The sequence below is a fragment of the Pelmatolapia mariae genome, linkage group LG10_11 (genome assembly GCF_036321145.2).
Source record: "Pelmatolapia mariae isolate MD_Pm_ZW linkage group LG10_11, Pm_UMD_F_2, whole genome shotgun sequence".
NCBI classification, from domain to species: Eukaryota; Metazoa; Chordata; class Actinopteri; order Cichliformes; family Cichlidae; genus Pelmatolapia; species Pelmatolapia mariae.
Window position 1 is genome coordinate 20,041,613 of NC_086236.1, and position 18,046 is coordinate 20,059,658.

At 39.8% G+C, this 18,046-nt stretch overlaps 1 protein-coding gene across 3 annotated transcripts; it reads right to left on the minus strand.

The window, feature by feature from the left end:
• Positions 1–306: 306 nt before the first annotated feature.
• Positions 307–13,136, minus strand: LOC134637372 (transcriptional coactivator YAP1-like). 3 transcript variants are annotated; one of them, XM_063487780.1, is made up of 9 exons: positions 12,848–13,136; positions 12,290–12,519; positions 10,154–10,353; positions 9,250–9,404; positions 6,663–6,764; positions 6,322–6,425; positions 5,985–6,103; positions 4,795–4,895; positions 307–4,503 (listed from the first exon to the last, which is right to left on the minus strand). In XM_063487780.1, exons 2-9 carry the CDS (start codon positions 12,488–12,490, stop codon positions 4,325–4,327), a joined length of 1,161 nt encoding a protein of 386 aa, XP_063343850.1. In that variant the 5' UTR covers positions 12,491–12,519; positions 12,848–13,136; the 3' UTR covers positions 307–4,324. The 3 variants fall into 3 exon arrangements, with proteins under 3 accessions (XP_063343850.1, XP_063343849.1, XP_063343851.1); XM_063487779.1 differs by lacking the exon at positions 12,848–13,136 and adding an exon at positions 12,753–12,829; XM_063487781.1 differs by lacking the exons at positions 6,663–6,764; positions 12,848–13,136 and adding an exon at positions 12,753–12,829.
• Between the last annotated feature and the right edge of the window lie 4,910 nt (positions 13,137–18,046).

The following is an 18,046-nucleotide window of genomic DNA, read 5'->3' on the forward strand; positions in this document are numbered from 1 at the left end:
TCCAAAACTTCTGCTTTTATAGAGGTGCCCACACCTGCTGATGATCAGTTAATCTAGTGAATTTCATACCCTCTTAATTCCTATGGAAGCAGTAAGTTTTTCAGGACTACTTCTGCATTGTGGCTCAGTTTTTGTTAATGAAATGAATGGAATATATCATTTATTACTGCTCCTTTGAGGTTGCGTTTAATTTTAAAGGCCTGCTAGGGACCGGATAAATTTATTGTTTTTTAATACGTAAAAATCTCAGAACTGTAAGGGAGAGTATTTTGTTTGGTACGAAAAGTACAATACAAACTCAGCACATCACAAGAAACAATGTTTTTATTTAGGGGTACATAAAAGTTTGTTAAACAGAAACTCCTTTAAAATGATTACAAAGAACATTTATATAAATCGCATGCATAAAAAGGTATAAAATAAGTCTGATTGCTTCCAAACTTTCTGTAAATAGGATAACAAAAGTCATTATATGTGACATACATAGCAAGTGTCATGCATCCTCAGATAAATATTAGGCTAGGTAGTGTGTTGCACTATGTGTACGAGCAGTAAGCCGCTCAGTAAGTTTGGTACTTAAATTTAGGAAATATCACAAAACGTTGACTGTGGGGGAGGGTTAATTATACCTTTTTACTCTATACTGTATACTAATAGATATATTTAACAATGCTGGTTAGAGGAAATTCTTTCACCAACAATTAAAAGCTTCAACTTTAGATAAAATATATAAACACACACTGCAGAAACAACCGAGCAGATAAAAAAAACAAACAAACAAACAAAAAAAAAAACCCAAACAGATTATACACTTCTTACATAGCTTTACTAATAAGGGAGAATTAAACTGCTCCCCTGCTGATGCTTGCCTCCTGCATTGCAACTTCAGATAGCCTTTTCAGTTAGAGTAAAATATATACTACAAACACAGCATCCGCATTTAGTATTTTTCTTTTTGGAGAAGTCAGAACAGGATCTTTGATTTATGCTGAAGTCCTTTTATGAAGCACGACACTTTTCGCTTGAGCCACAAACAATTATAATTCTACAGCGTGGCAGCAAATCAATATCTTATTAGCACTAAAAAAGGATTATTTCTTTATGATAATATTGTATTTTTCCTACTATTCCAGGCATCTAATGCATTCCTAGTCATGCAAAACTGCTGGCATGATGTTTCTTTCCTGTAAAACCATCTAATCTACATCAAGTAGCTGTAGACTGTGAAACAGGTTAGTTGTTGCAGTTAGCTGTAATGATTATTAGCCAAAATTAAATTTTACTGGTTAATAAACAACAAGCTGAAATGAAAGACTGCATCTTCTACAAGATATTCTAAAAAGAATATAATGTAAATCAGACACATGACTTATCGTTTCATTGAATATGAGAAAAGCACAATTAGCCTTTGACATCCTCCCCATTAATTTTGATGCATTTGCAATTTGGGAAATTAAGGGGTAACACTGGATGCCTGAAATAGTAGAAAAGTGCATCTGAAAAATAAGCAGCAATGATAAAAACTGTAGCTGATTTGCAGTTGAGAAGTTCAAACTTGGCTTGCATGTTTTTCTGTGTGGAGGTGATGCTTTGGTGTTATACAAGGAGAATCATTAGGATCGCCTCAAGCCAAAAAAAGGGAATAAACCAGTTTAATTATCAAAGCTGGAGGAATGCTGGCAGATGATTTAATCTGTTAGAAAAAAAAACCCAACAAAGAAAAGGGGTGGACAAAGCAGCCACACGCTACGCAATCCAGTATAACAAACCTCTAGAACATACTTGTGAAGTTTCAATCCAGATCTGTGTGCACAAAATCATGGGAATAAAATGCAACCTAACATGGCAACAAGACAAGTAAAACCTATATGTTAGTAACTGTATATGCAGAGATTTTACATCAGAGCAGTGTCAGGGTTTCTTTTTAGAACAGAGATGGGCTAATTAATTAATAAACTTCATCAAATCACCAGATGACTCGGGATTACAGTTTGCCGGGGGAAAATCCTGTATTGTGAGACATTGCGTTACACTGATCATGAGATCATTCACTGAAGATGTTCTCTGTAACAGCTCCCCTCTGTGTGAGGAGGACTCCTGAAAGCAGACTATATCCTAGTTTTAGTCTTCAAACTAAGACTCCTTTTTTATGGTGGCATCACTCTGTAGCTCTTTTTATTATTTTTATTTAATGGCAGGCTTTGAATTGTCAGGTCTTTAGACAAAGTTTTAATACTTTTGCTTGTGAGGATTTCAAACAACTGTTTTTAAGTTTTGGAAGGTTTGGAAGTAAATGCGACTCCTTTTAGCATCTTCATTCATGCCAAATTCTATAGTCACACCACAAGAGTGCATCAAGTCCCTAAACCAGAACAGTGGTAGCTTTTCAGCAGGGGTCTTTAGTCAGGTATAACCTACCTAGTGTTAGTTATTGAGTTTGATTGCTTAGTTCTGACCCTTGCTAGGAATGTTTTGTTGTTGTTGTTGTTTTTAGCACTCATGTACATTTAAAAATCTGAATTTAGAGGCTGTTTTGACGTAGTAACCCACTAAATGTGTGTGTGTGTGTGTGTGTGTGTGTGTGTGTGTGTGTGTGTGTGTGTGTGTGTGTGTGTAACAAAGTGTTGTATCGCTTCTGTACCACTTTTATTCTTTTAAAATGCTCTTTTTGTCAATTCACTCTGTTTTTTAAAGTACCCCTAATATGCTGTTGTTATTATTTGTGAATGTTAAAAGGATCTTATTGTAGCGATGATGTCTGTGTGTTGCAAATATGATATCAGCTGAAGAGTAAATAGGGCTGGCCTGTACTCTTCTGTAATACCACTTTGAACCACAAGATGGTGCACTGTGTCAGTGTAGTCTCTAATCTGTGTGAGCTAATCTGCTGAGATCAGCATGAAATGTTCAAACTTGATAAAAGTAAGTGTTAGTGTCACATGTGTACAGAATTCATGCTGCTATCATATTGAGCCTAATAATTTGGGTACAAAAGTCAAATTTTTAAAAAAGAAACATTAAGGTTCATATGTTTGGATAGTAACACAAAATATTTTGAAAAGCACATAAAATAATGCATTTCTGGGTGTATGAAAGCTTGTTAATGGCACAGTTTTTTTTTTTGTAGTTGATAATTAAACATACTTCCTAAAAATTTTAATTATCTCAAAAATTTTAACTTAACTTGGAACTTTAAAAATTTAAAAATCTAAATTTTGAGATAAATTTCAACTTAGATCTGCAAATTCTTTCTTTCTTTCTTTCTTTCTTTCTTTCTTTCAAGTGGCAGAAACAAACTTCCATTTTGTTGCGTGGACAACTACTGTAAAATTTTATTGTAAAACGCTGACACCTTGTGGTTAAAGTTTTTTAAAATTAATTTTTGCATGCCACACCATTTACTGGACTTCATAATATTGCTTAACAGTTTGAGGGGCTTTCTAAGCAGTTCAGGCTTTTCCTCCGTTACTCATCTAACTCACTATGTAACACATATTATCCACTTGGCAGTTTTGCAGAGCCCAAAAGCAAGCATGAGGAACTAGTTAAATCCAGATGCAGGCCACCATTATATCACCAACAGAGTTGGTAATTATAAATGTACCTAACATTAGAGTTCTTCGACCAGACATCATTAACATAAGTTAAAAACTATAGGAGTGCTGTGATTTTAGCCTTAATTACATGCAAAATGCTCTCTGTGAGAGAAAATAATAAACTATTGAATTTAATGCTAATGTGAATAATGCTTTTCTGCTTGCACCCAATGCCTCTTAGACTGTTAAAAAACCTGTTAACTTCATAACCTGTTCAGTGTTTCCTTGCCTTTGTCATTTCAACCAACCAAACAGAGCAGCCTTTTAGTGACCATCTTAAAGAGACAGGAGTGTAAATAACAAAGCATTTTTAAATGTACAGTTTGAGAAAAACGGCATTAAAAAAATCATTTATAGATTTTTCTAGTAAACATTTAAAATAAAATTCTGAACCTGTAAATGAGTATAACAGGGGCACTTTAAAAGTTTGTTACAAACCAGCTACCAAGTAAAGACTAAAAAGAATGGAGTGTTATTAGAAAAATGAAAACATGGATGTTCTGTCGTGCTTCTCTTTAAAACCAGGGCCAAAAAGAGTAAAATACCAGCAGCTTACCACCTTCTTCCTCAGGATGTGAGTAGTGTTAGGTTATCCATCACACAACGGTAGCATATTCTCTCTGTAATGTTGTTCTGTACCACCTTTGGAGCCAAAAATCCACCAGAATTCTCAGTCACGTTATGGAAATTTGATGCCAAATTACATTTGGACCAGTGGCTGGTCGTGTCTATAGCCAGGTGAGCAGACTGTCTCTGTCCATGTGCGAGCCGGAGAGAACGGTCTCCATGTCCATCAGCAGGTCTGAACTCAGACCCTCTGGGATACAGGGCATCAGCTCCTCGCCCTCGGACATCGGGAGCACGGGCATCGAGTCCTGCAAGGCCATTGAGGGGGGCTCCGAGTCACCTGAATGAATCAGAAAAATGTTGCTTTAAATCAACAAAAGGTTCAAAGGATTTCAAGCTGCACTGAATTTCAGTTTCACTGTCAGTGGCTTAAGTTGTGACACATTTACTCTCACAAAATAACCCCAACTAAAAACAAAGGATGGCAGGATAAGATCTTCACACTATGTTAATCATTAATTTGGTTTAGCTAGAGTGTGGATGGATGATTAATCAAAAGCCTTATTTCCCCACCACAGAAACCCAAGTCTGTGTTTTTGTGTCATGGATGTTGTGTGTTTAGGTACACTACCAGTGTCCATGTGCTCCACAGAGCTCAGCATGTGGTCCGTCGTGCGGGGTAGGCTGCTGACGCTCAGACCGCTGTCAGTGCTCTCATTGCGAGAGTGAGCGCTGCACAAAGAAACATGCAAACCACAGTTACCTTGTTTTAGCATCTCGGCTCACAGTAGACTTTAAAGAGATTACAGATACAACATCTTTTTCTGGTGACTGAACTGCCAGTGCCTTCTAGAAATATTAATTTACGTAATATTTGTTTGCAGGTGGTGACCACAGATCTTCGCTATCTCGTTGTCCCTTCTGATGGATTTTTCTGTAGTTTTGGTTTTTGTTAGTGTCCTTGTTGGCTCATTCAGCATGGGATATCCATATGTGGAGTTGCAAGAAGTTCTGCTATGTCTCCTAGTACAGTCTCAAGAGTTTGGTGGAGCTAAGAGGAAACAAGCCTCACACACACAGAGTTGAAGAGGGCATTTACCAGACTGGCAGGTCCACCACTGGTGCCTGTTTCCTTAATGGATGAGCGCAGGTTCACATTGAGCATGCGTGACACCTTGGTAAATGACGGTTACAATGCAATATCATCTGTGATTAGTGATTACCAATCCTGGATTGGCTGCAATGTTAAGCTGTGAGCACAGGGCCCACTAAAGGATGTCGAGCCTCGAGATAACCCAGCTAGAGGTAATTCTGTAAGGGTTTGGGAGCGCTCCTCCTCGTAAGCAGACACCGGTGTTGCTGTTGGGTTGAGGACCTTCTACGGCACTGTCCAGCTCTCCTTGTATCTCTTTATATCTTTTCCACACTGAAGCGGTTCTTGTGGTGGCATGTACTGATGTGCCATCCTGCAGCAGCTGGAAATCCGGTGAAACCTGACTGGAGCTGTACCATCTCACACTACCATCAGAAACAACAACACCAACAACAACAACAAAAAAAAAAACTAGAGAAAAATCAGTCAGGAGGGATAAACCACCCATTTTTTTTAAAGGGGGGGGGGGGCTTTTTGTTGGCTTCCCACTTAGTGGGCATGGAATTACGATGGTTTACGTTTCATTGGACAGATTGATCTCCCTGAAATTTGAAAGGCTTTTGTTATGCTGTGAAGATCAAGTTGATTTTTTTTTTTTTTTTGGCGGGGGTAAACACTTCTAAATTTCTTATGAGTCAACACCCATGACTTCAATGATCACCACTCACCCATTAAGTGTAGGTTCGTGGTTCGATGCTCTGATTCTGACATCCAGAGACGGGACGAGTGTCTGTGCGCTCCTGTCGTGGTCCATCCCGCCGGGCATCTGGCTCCTTCCTCCTACATCCTGAAACGCAAGACGCACACACCTACTTGTATGACTTTGTGTTACACTCAAAATGAACACTGCAAAAAACTAAAACTTCATTATGGTCTAATTTCCTGTTTGATATACAGCACAGGACAACTAGGTAAGCTAAAAAACTTCTCTATGCAGCAGCTTATGGACACAACTGTGCAATTTAAAATGAAGCGCAAGAGTTTGGGCGCAGTTTGACCCCTGACCTGTGGTGGGATTTGCTGAGGGATGCCTTGCTTGCATCTGAGCCTGTCCTTTTCCTGACTTTGCTGCATTGCCATGCCGAGGATGCTGGGGTTCATCTTCTGAGCTGTAACACAGAAAACGACAGGAAGAGATGCTTTTTGAGAATTACCTGAATATTTTTCACAACATTTTAGCATTTACAGTTATGAGTAAACTTTTCAAAACTTTGCGATCTTTCTTTTTAAAAAATTTTTTATGGTTGCCACAAAGCAACTTGTGATGGTGGACATTGGAACAAAATAGTTCTCATTGACAAACAAGAATTGTCAATTTAGGAGACACAAATTTGATAGTGTGCTACCTAGACGCGGGTCGACCCATGTGGTGTTCTTATTTATGTGATCGATGTAGTACATCTCTCCATCTGCAGTCACAGCCTGCTCCCAGCCTTCAGGCAGTGGACCTGAACAGCAGTGAAAGTACACAGTGAGAAGGCAAATGGTAGATGGAGAGCATGGAGTACTGAGAGAAAAAAATAATAAAAAAAAAAGAGTAGAATATGGCCCACGTCCTTTAATTTCTGTGTTGTCTCTAGTTTGTAAAGATTTTATGGATAGAAGTGAAAGTTAGAGGGTAAATACTTACAGTGTTTCCTGCGAAGGAAAAATATTCTAATCTATGTGAATCCTCTCTGAATGCAGTGCGTTTAAGACATTGGGGAGGTGACTACTATCACCTCGTTATGGTACTGTCCACTGTCCCGGGGTGGAGAGACAGAAAAGGACTGCACAATTTTCTTTTTCTTTAAAAAATGCTTTCGTTCACCCAAATTACAACCGAAAAATATAGAAGTCCCCTTTACAAAAGCACCATCACCATTTAGGAAATTCTAGAGACCACATAGCAGAAGGTTTTTAAACAGGAACAAAAGGGATTCTGACCGATTACTGTATATGAACAGTTTCTTATACAATTTTTAACTTCATGATCGAAAGGAGAAACAAGCTGACATAATGTAACCAATTTTTAAGGCAGATTATGTTATTCTAATTTGCCTTAACAATCACTAATCATCTACACTGGTGATTATTGAATAAATACTGATGTTGCTTCAATAATCACGTCTTTCTTTTGGAGAGGAGCATCTGGAGGACTTTAATTTTTGATTTTAAGGTCTTTCTCACTGAACGCAGCAGGCTATGGCACGGTAAAGTTACATTCAGAAAATTAAATAAGCAAAAATAAATTTACAGTTAAACTTTTGTTTTGAAAGTTTAAAGGAAAAAAAAATCATAGTAAAAAGAAAGTACATCCCCCTACAATTTTATATCTAATATAAAATATATATATTATCTAATAAAAACAAAAGCAAATGCAGAAGCAGTGTGTGAGCATCTACGTATGATTCAGCAGATTGTAGAATAACCTTTAGCAGCAAGAACATTTTACTGTTGAGTTTACCAGTGGTCACTGTGGAGGAAGTCTGACTCACTGTTACAATGCTGAAGTAACACATTCTGTGGTTCTGTGGCTGCAAAATGAGCCCAAATCATATCCGTGTAAACAAATCCGCTCATAACTCCAGCACTTTGACGGATCTAGTCTCAGCGGGCCCGGTGGGGGGTTTTCTCTCCTTGTTTGTTTACGTTATTTCACTTTTTCGACAGATTTGTTTCGACAGCAAACTTTTGGCGACATGGACGCGCACCGTGGCGTATATCCGTGCTTGACAGTTAATCTGAGGCGTTTGTGCTGATATGCTGCATTTGGCTTTTGTGAAACGTGATTGTGCATCTCTACTTTGGTCTCATCTGTCCAAAGGACATTGTTCCAGAAGTCTTTTGGTTTGTCCAGATCCACCTTGGCAAAGCCGAGCCATGCAGGCTTTCTCCTGGCAACCTTTCCAAACAAGCCTTACCTGTTCAGTCTTTTTCTAACTGTAATGCCATGACCTTTAACATTTAATAACCAACTGAAGCCTGTCAAGTCTGATACGCAGCTCTTTTTGTTGCGGTTTCTCTAAGCGTTGCGTAATCTGACCATTGTTGGGACATCCACTCCTGAGAAGACTGGCAACTGTCTTGAATATTTTCCACGTGTGAGTAATTCTAACTGTACAATGAAGACCTTATATAACCTTGTATAACTTTATAATCATTTGCAGATCAATGGCCAGAAACAGCGGCTTCTCTAAGATCATTGTGGTTGTCTTTGCTCAATAAATACTCACTCATAGGTGCTCAAACATGGTGTTGATCAATTAATCAAGTGCATTTGCTATTACTTCACCTCAAATTTCCTAAGGAAACAGTCAGGGTCTACTTAGCTTTTTCCCCCACACACTGCTTCTGCATTTGAGAGTTTTTTTTGTGTTTTTTTTTTTTTTTTAAAAGCAGTGACACGATGTAATATGTCATGTTTTGTTGTTGTTCATCTGATGTTGTATTTACCTAATTTTAAGACCGGTTGATTTTTATCATTTTCTGACACATGCCAATGTACACAGAAATCTCTTATTGTGCAGCTGCATCAAAACACAGCAATGTACTTTGTTTCATGCAGTCCCCCATGCTGTCTCCACGCACATTTACAGTCAGTCTGTCATTTGCCCCGTCAAAAAAAGCTAAAGAAAATATATAAATAATTGCAATTTGGGTGAACTGACCTTTAGATTTTAATTTATTTAAAGATAAGACGGTCCTTTTTAACTGGAAAACCTGCATCCAAGTAAGGAAAACTGCTCCTGATTTCTCTCGGATGAAATCCAAGAGTCCCATCTCTGTGATTTTGCTTCCACCAAAATCACCAGAGCCACCAAAAGGATAAAGAAATCCCACCCAGCAAAGACCTGATCCACCGGAGGTGGAGTTATTATCAGAAGCAGGTCTGTGCTTTTCATAGAAACTGGACGGCGAGCTGAGGGTTTGTAGGAGCTAGCAGAGTGATACCTTTCTCTGGGTTGATGTTTTGTGGTTGCGTTGTAGGTGCTGGGTTGCTGAGGGAGTGGGCATGGACTGGAGGGCCAGAGATGGGATGCTGAGCCGCAGCTGACTGAAGCTGTGCCAGGCGAGGGTCATGCCAAGTGGTTGTCTTATCCAGGTGACTGAAAAAACACAACAAGTCTAAACGCATCTGTGACTGTTAAACTACTGTAACCTGCTGGATAAGGAGCCTCGGACCTGCTTTACCTGTACGACCAGACGCTCACACACTCGCACAATCACATTCACACAGACAAATGACAACATTCGTGCTGCTGTAAACTACAATGACCTTTGTCAGGAGTGTCAGCTGCCAGGCCATGTGCTCCTGTGAAGTTACAACCGCACTGGTTGCAAAACTAGTCAGAACATTTTCTGGCTGCATGAAGCTAATTTGTTTCAGGCCTTGGTTACAGCAGCACTCCTGCATGCCTCTCCTCACTGTTTCCCATCACTTTTTATCACATTGTTTGCACTGCTTTCTGTTGCAGGAAAAAAATCTAGTGAAAAATCTAAAGAAACGTTACGAGCAAATATAATTAGCTTTGAAATAGGTAAGTTTGATGATCCACGTAGCCTGAACTACTATTGATGATTTTTATCATATTTTTACAGGCAGCTGTCAAGCAAAAGTGCAGCAAATGTGACTGTAAATTAATCACTTGAACAATCAGTGTGATCAAACTCTTATAAGATGCCACCTTGAGATTTGGAAAATTGTGAAAACCACTTGTTGCAACACAGGATGAGTGCCAATGCACAACAGAGAGGACTGGAACAAGACGAACGGGGCTCCTCCTACACGGGAACCTTTCTAATAACCTGCAGAGCAGAAGAGATGCAACACAGATAAACTGGAGGTTAACCTTACTTGAGGAAGTAACGCTGGCCAGTCGGTGTTTTGGCCATTTCCCAACCTCGGGGGAGTGGCATGTCATCGGGTATGATTGGTGTTGCTGCTACATCTGCTGCTTGAGTGGAGAGGGAGTTGACAGGAAGGGAAGCAGGGGAGGAATGGGCGCGGACGTGATGAGGAGCCTGGGAGCCGCACACACCTCCATCTGAACTGGCCTGACGAGAAACAAGCAGGGTTAACAACTCTGTCACGAAACCACAAACGGCAATCAGAAACATAAACCGACCGGATGGACAACAAGATCTGGAAGGAAACCAGAGTGAGCACTAAGAGGAAGAAGATTTAAACCGGTCATGTTCAAACTCAAGTGCTACGCAGTGCTGTGCACAGTATTAGTGTTGCTTTCCACAGAGTTGTCCAGATGTTACTGCTGATCACGTCTGACACACTGCAAGAATTCTCATGTTTGAGTCACATCTAAAAATATAAGAAACCGTTTAAGGAGGTATGACTGATGATTGTGAAATAAATCAGAGTGTTATGCAATTTTAAATGATAACAATACTCTGAAACAGACAGGTGCTTTGTAGTCACAAGAAAATCCAAATGTTTCTCCCTGTGGCTTCTGTGAACCTCACCAATACCGTTATAACATATAACAATCTTCTTACTGCTGCTCCATCTCACCCTGTTCCTCTGTCACACCAGCCCTCTGCATCTCCTCCTTCAATGCATCTACAAACTTCCTCTTTTCCTCCTGCCTGGCAGCTCCATCTCCAACATCTCAGCCTTGCCTCTCTAACTTTGTCTCCATTTCTCCACTCATTTCTAATCTTCTCCATCCTGGTCACTCCCAAAGCAAATCTTAGCATCTTCACTCCTGCCACCTCCAGCTAACTAACATAGTAGAGTTAAGGACATATCTGAACACCTTAAATATACAAAATGAGTAAAATGGAAAACAATCCAATAACCTCAGTAAGACAGTCAGTCAGGACAGACACTGTTTTGAACCCTTCTTTTTTTAAAGAGCAATATTTTACGCTTGTATTACGAAGCGGCAGTCTGCGATAGCTGGCTGACATTTCTAAGACGTCTCGTTTTGACACTTAGATAAACAGATGAAAGCAGCAGGAAGATGGAAGCAGCAGGAAGTGTTTGGTGTTTTTGCACAATAAATTCTCTTAAAGTAAACAACTTCCCTTTAAACCCTGAGCTGCAACCATTTACCACCCATGTGGAAGCAGGAAGGAAAGCAACAAGATTCCCCAGGTCTTATAAAACGTACATGTCAAGCTGTTATTTACCCACAAAACCGCTCCATTTTGACTTACTTTTTTATATTTTTAATATTTGTTTTGCATGTAAAAAAGAAAAAGTGTGTGTGTGTGTGTGTGTGTGTGTGTGTGTGTGTGTGTATGTATGTATGTATGTATATATATATATATGTGTATGTATGTATGTATGTATGTATGTATATATATATATATGTGTATGTATGTATGTATGTATGTATGTATGTATATATATATATATATATATATATATATATATATATATATATATATATATATATATATATATATATATATATATATATATATATATATATATATATATATATATATATATATATATATATATATATATATATATATATATATATATATATATATATATATATATATATATATATATATATATATATATATGTATATATATATATGTGTATATATATATATATGTATATATATATATATATATGTATATATATATATATGTATATTTTATATAGAGCTGAGTGTACAGCTGAGTAAGTAATTAACTTACTCAGCTGTACATCTAACCTTTAGTCTTTCCAGTGAAATCAGAGAATTTTCCCCCACTGTGGCGTCTTATAGATGAAACCATTAATCAAAAATAACCTAAAGGATCAGAATGTAATGCATCAGCTCCGTGTGTTTCTAAAGTATTCACCCCCCTCCTGCCTGCTCATACAGAACATGTCGTGTCCCCACTCTGTCGGACTGCAGGTTTTTTGGATTACTTTGCATCACTGTGGTCACTGCACAGCTGTGATTTGCCCTGAGTGTAATGCAGAGTCTGCTCTGTAAGCCTGCATGGTGAGAGAACAGCGGCTGTTTTTAGTACTTGTCTGGAGTGGCCCCGGGGATCCGGCTGTCTGAAGAAGGAGTCCGGCAGCTTTCTCATCCTCATGGGGAGAGATGAAGGCTGTTTGGCCGCGTTGGGGTTCATCACCGCCGTGAAGAGGGCCTCCAGCTCCGTCTGCGAGTCCCCGCGGACGTGCACGACCTGCTGCCCGGCCGGAGGCGCGCCACGGTGCGCGTCCATGTCGCCAAAAGTTTGCTGTCGAAACAAATCTGTCGAAAAAGTGAAATAACGTAAACAAACAAGGAGAGAAAACCCCCCACCGGGCCCGCTGAGACTAGATCCGTCAAAGTGCTGGAGTTATGAGCGGATTTGTTTACACTTTTTGCCCACCAAACCCCCCTCCCCAATCACCACCAACACCACCCCATTTGAACTTTTGCGTCGTTGTGAGTGTTTTCCAATCTCTAATGTCTCGGAAGTCAATCAGATGTGAACAGATTACCAATCATTCTGTAAAGAAGTCGAAAGATCGCATTTTAAAGCAGTGATCTCAGAGCAAACTCAGTCTCAGCGGTGGACAACATGCCTCCCACATACCTTTAAGCAGCCAGACCGTTCCCCCCCCCTCTCTCTGTATTCCTGCAGAGGAAAAAAATAAGTCGGAGAAATCTCAGCCGGGAAAAACAGTCAGGAGGACACCCAGGTCTGACGCAAAGTCTCAGCCGAAAACCTCCCAAAGTAAAAGAATAAACGCATAAATGGAAGCTGGTAGGAAAAGTGTGGTTTCTGCGAGACCTCCAAACTTTTTTTTTTCACATCCAGCTTTCAGTCTAGATTCCCGTGATAGTGCGAAGGGGCGGGGTTGCAGGCTTTAAAGCTGCCGCAGTTGCAGGGGAAATACTTCACTCCTAGGACAGACGTGTGAGCTATCAATAAGAAGGAACAAAAAACGACTTTGAGTTTTTTTTAAAACACCTCCACTTGGATCATGTGAGTCACTTTCAGCCCTTACAATGGACGGAAATGAGCGTCATTCTACTTTCTGCCTAGATTTTGGATTCCAGTTTGTGCGGTTTTCCAGTGCAGCTGATGAAAGTAACACAGCGCCAAATGTGGATAAGGAGGGAGGTGGGGAAGAGACAAGCGCAATAATATACTTGCAGGGGTTAGGTGGGTGGGGGATCACTTCTTCACTCTGGGCCTGGGTCTCGTCTGGTTTGGGGGTTGGGTGGGGAAATTGGGAAGTTGTACTGAGAAAACATCCGCCCCTGATGAGGCCAAGCCAGCCGGAGCCTGTTTGTCCCGTGCAGGCACGCAGGACACAGCGCCTGCCTCTAGTGGAAAACACGCGCTACAGTGAGCTCGGAGCTCAGCTGGCCAACAGATTGAATTCAAGAAAAATGTCTGTCTGGACTGCAGTGCGTCCACTAAATCAGTTCAGTATAACCCACCAAAGGCAACAGCTCACACGGGGGGAGCCCGAGTCTTATATAATTACCTAATAAACTTTGATGACGACTTATTGATCTGAATAACTGCTTGACTTTTTAATTTTAAAATAGTGAAAAAGTTAGTTTGAACTCATGCCTCGTGAAAAATGTAGGCCAATTACCTGATTGAGCTTTTTTAAAAAAAAACAAAAAAAAAAAAAAAAAACAGTTAAAACCAATAAATTCATTCTGATTTTTTCTGTAAGCACATTTTTATTTACTTCATAATGTTTTACAGTCAAGCACTGGAGATGTTTTAGGTTTTTTTTCTGTATCGATCACCTTTTAGAAACCAGTTTGTTTACCTTCAATCCAGTCTGATTACACAGCCTAATAACTCCATCAGTGTTTTAAAGTTATATATTATCAAAATATATGGTTTGGCTTATATATTGTGTGTTTTTTCCTTGTTTAGTCATTACTTTAGAGAAGTGTATACAATTTGAGGCCCTTATTTTACCAGTGAAGTACAAAGATAGCAGCACGGTGTAACACATACGTTTACTACTGTGAGCACTGAAGTGCTGTGACCGCCTTCTGTCTGTATACATGAGCAAGTTGCATAAGCTGAAGGTGAAGAAAAGGTCAGCAGACACTTTTCAGACGCTCTGCCCTCTCACAGACACTCACAGGCTCAAATATCTGCGAGTCCCACTTTGCTGGCAAAACTGAGTGACCTGCACTGCTTTCATGTGAAATAAAAGTGTAAGTATTAGCCAGGCTAATTAAATGCACTTGACTTAACTGACTTAACTGATAACCAGTAAGTGTGGGGAACTCTAGAAAAGCAGAAGTTTTTGACAGTTTGCTGGTCTGGACCATTCAGGTGTGTTTTAACACTACGCTGCTATCTTCCCAGGAGTGGACGCCCCAGCAAATTCACACCAAGGTCAGACAGTGCAATGCTCAGAGAAAGGGTAAAAAACCCTAGACCTACATCTCACACTCTACAGACCTCAGTTAGTAGGTTAAATGTTAAAGTTCATGAAGGTATGACTGAAAAAAGGCTGAACAAGCATGACTTTTTCGAGGGTTTGCAAGGAAAAATCGTCTTCTGTTTAAAAGAGTGTGGTAGCACAGCTTAGGTTTTACAAAGCTGGATCTGAACAAACAACAAGACGTCCTTTGGACAAATTAGCCTAAAATAGAGATTTGCAATTAGCACAAACACTTCATATTAAAGGTCAAGCACGGTGGTGGAAGGGTGATGCCACAGCACCTGGATATCTCATTGAGTCGATCATGAGCTCCTCTAGATCACATGAAGCCATCTGTTTGACAGCTAAAATTAGGTCAGAAAACAGGACAACAATCCCAAGTACAGCAGCAAATGGCTGAAAAAGAAAATAATCAAAGTGCTGCTGCAAAGTCCAGACCTCATTTTCATTAAAATGCTGTGGTAGGACTTTAAGACAGCTGTGCATATACAAATATCTGCAAACCTCAATGAACAGAAGCAAAGAATGGGTGAAAATTCCCCCCAAAACAATGTGAGAGTCACACAGAAAGCCTCAAGGTATTGCTGCTAAAGATGGTGTACTTACTTTTTCACAGCACTGCACAGACTGTTTTTAAATGTTTTTAAATGTCAGGCTAAGGACATCACTGTTTTTTTTTAATTTACTATTTGTTCAGTTTAAAATCATATTGCATTTTCATAAAATCAAATTCATGAACTGTTCTAAGCAAGAATAAAGTGACAGGATTGTTTTCAGTCCAGTGTCTGATTTTTTTTTTTTAAATCATACAACATTAAGATGTTTTCGATTGTTTTATGTGTCTGAGGTTTCAAAGCAGGATGCTTAAAAACACTCAGATCAGTGGACCTTACCATAAATGCAATGTAATACACAGCACTACGCATTAGATGGCAGTGTCTCACCTTGACACCTGAAACGTGCAGCGCGTTGGGTTTCACGTCTCTCATTACTAAACAGAATGTAAAAAAGGAAGGAGGAGCGAAGATTCGAGGAGATGAGGATCATTTCTCCAGTCTTTTGATTGCTGTCTCAGATCAAATCATCTCCACATGCGGTTTTTAATCAGCAGCGTTTCTCTGCCAAATCAGTGGGCATGACTACAGCGGTCACGCACAGGCAACTTATCAGGTGCCTATTCACACCACAAACAAAGCGGGTAAATAAAGAATTGCTCTCAGAGACACATACTGGTTTGGAAAGACAGGACTGGGCTTTGGAGAGTATTCAAAAACGTTAAAAATGGTTAAGATTGAAACCAGAATAATAACAGAAAAAGAAAAAAAATATGTGTATGAAAGGAAAGCAATATAAAACTTATGTGGTGACAGCTGTTGGTTTATTTTTTGATTATTTAGGGAATATTCTGGGAAACTCATTTTGTCGCTGGTTCACCTCCAGAATGTTAAACAGCTGCGTTTTATGGGAAGTCATGCGCTGGAACAAAGGGTATATAACGTGTTGACAGTGGGTTTTAGGTGGATTTTGTTACAGACACAGCCAGGGTAGCTATTTCCCTCTGGAGCTTGTTAAACACAATTATTATTCTCATACATCTCATGTCGGATAAACATCATGCTACAGCTAACAGCTGATTGGCCTTTCAAAGGCAACAAGCCAGATAATCAGTCAGTCTGGCCACACAAACCAGTAAAGCCACACAGTGCATGTTTACATTTTGGCTGTTATGAGCCATATAAGTTTTAGAGGAGCCTTACTTTGTTACATGTGATGCAGACAGTAATTAGCCTTTTTAAACAACAGTTGCAGGTCAAAACAATTTCTAAATTAACGTAGTATCTTTTAATGCTTCATCTTTCCACACAAACGAAGAATGTTGGTGTACGATCAACTCAGTGCATTTAGGTATTTTGACACTGTCAAGACCACTTGAAGAGGTTCAAAATGAGTTTCATTGTGAGGAAGAAAAATTATTTAAGTGACTTTAAATGTGGCATGGTTGTTGTTGCTGATGGTCCGAGTACTTCAGAAACTGCTGATTAGCTTAAAATTTCCCACACGACCATTTGTAGGGTCTGAAAAATAGAAAAATATTTTTCTATTTTTCAGACCCTCCGGGGAGTTCTCTGAGTGAAATTGTCTTGTCGATGTCAGAAGTCAGAGGAGGATGGCCCGACTGTGTCGAGCTGATGGGAAGGCAACAGAAACTCAGAAAACCATTACAACCAATGTGTGCAGAAGAGCATCTCTGAATGTACAACACTTTGAATCTTCAAGCAGATGGGTGACAGCAGGAGAAGACCACACCAGAGCCACTCCTGTCAGCAAAAAACAGAAACTGAGTCTATAATTTGCTCACCAAAATTGGACAGTAGAAGAATGGAAAACAATGGCTGCTCTGATGAGTCTTGATTTCTGCTGTGACATCCTAAGTATGTTTTATTGTCATAAGCACAGTAAAGAAAAAATATTTTCATGTAATATAAATTTCTTCCTTTGCTGTCCACAATAGATGCCAAACAGAAATAAATTCACATGTAAAATAGATAATAATGGGCAGCACGGTGGCATGGTGGTTAGCACTCAGGCCGGGGTCTTTCTGTGTAGAGTTTGCATGTTCTTCCCGTGTTTGCGTGGTTTCCCTCCGGGTACTCTGCTTCCTCCTCCTAGATAATAATTTAAAGACAATAAAAACCTCACAACTATAAATCAGCATGTATGAAATACAGTAGGTTATGAACTCCTGTCAAGTGTTTTAGAGTCTAATAGCAGCAGGGAAGAAAGAGTTCTTCAGTCTGGAGGTCCTCCATTTCACACTTCTATACCTCCGGCCTGAGGTTGAAAGTGTGAACAGTACGTGTTGGGGGTGGGTAGCCTCCAAGAGGATGGATGCGGGTATCCAGTGGACTCTCTGACAGTAGGCAGCCTTCACCACTCTCAGGTGTTTGCAGTAAAAAATTGGCAAAATATAGCCTGAAAGCTTGGATTCGGCTGACCTTGTATCAACCATTCAGGTTGGTGCTGGTGGTGATATTTTCTTTGGGCCTCTTAGTACCAACAGAGCATGCTTAAACACCACAGCTTACCATCCATCCATCCATCCATCCATCTTGTTCCGCTTATCTGGGGGCAGCCTACACAGAGAAGCCCAGCCCCTCCCTCTCCCCGGCCACTTCCTCCAGCTTGTCCAGGGGAACACCAAGGCTTACCACAGCTTACCAGAGAAATGTTAAATGATAGAAATGGCCAACTTATAATATTCAGGAGCTGGAATGGGCTCCAGCCCAATTGCAACCCTGATAAGGATGTGCAGAAGAGAATGGATGGATGGCTAATATTCAGGCTTTACCCAGGCCAGATCCGTACTT

Bases quoted from the DNA above. Each gene is read 5' to 3' on its own strand.
- LOC134637372 (XM_063487779.1), bottom strand. The intron at 6,765-9,249 runs GTATCACTCTGC...ACTGCTGTTCAG, and splicing joins AAACATCAACCCAGAGAAAG to GTCCACTGCCTGAAGGCTGG. The intron at 4,504-4,794 runs GTAGTGTACCTA...TGATTCATTCAG, and splicing joins TGTGGAGCACATGGACACTG to GTGACTCGGAGCCCCCCTCA.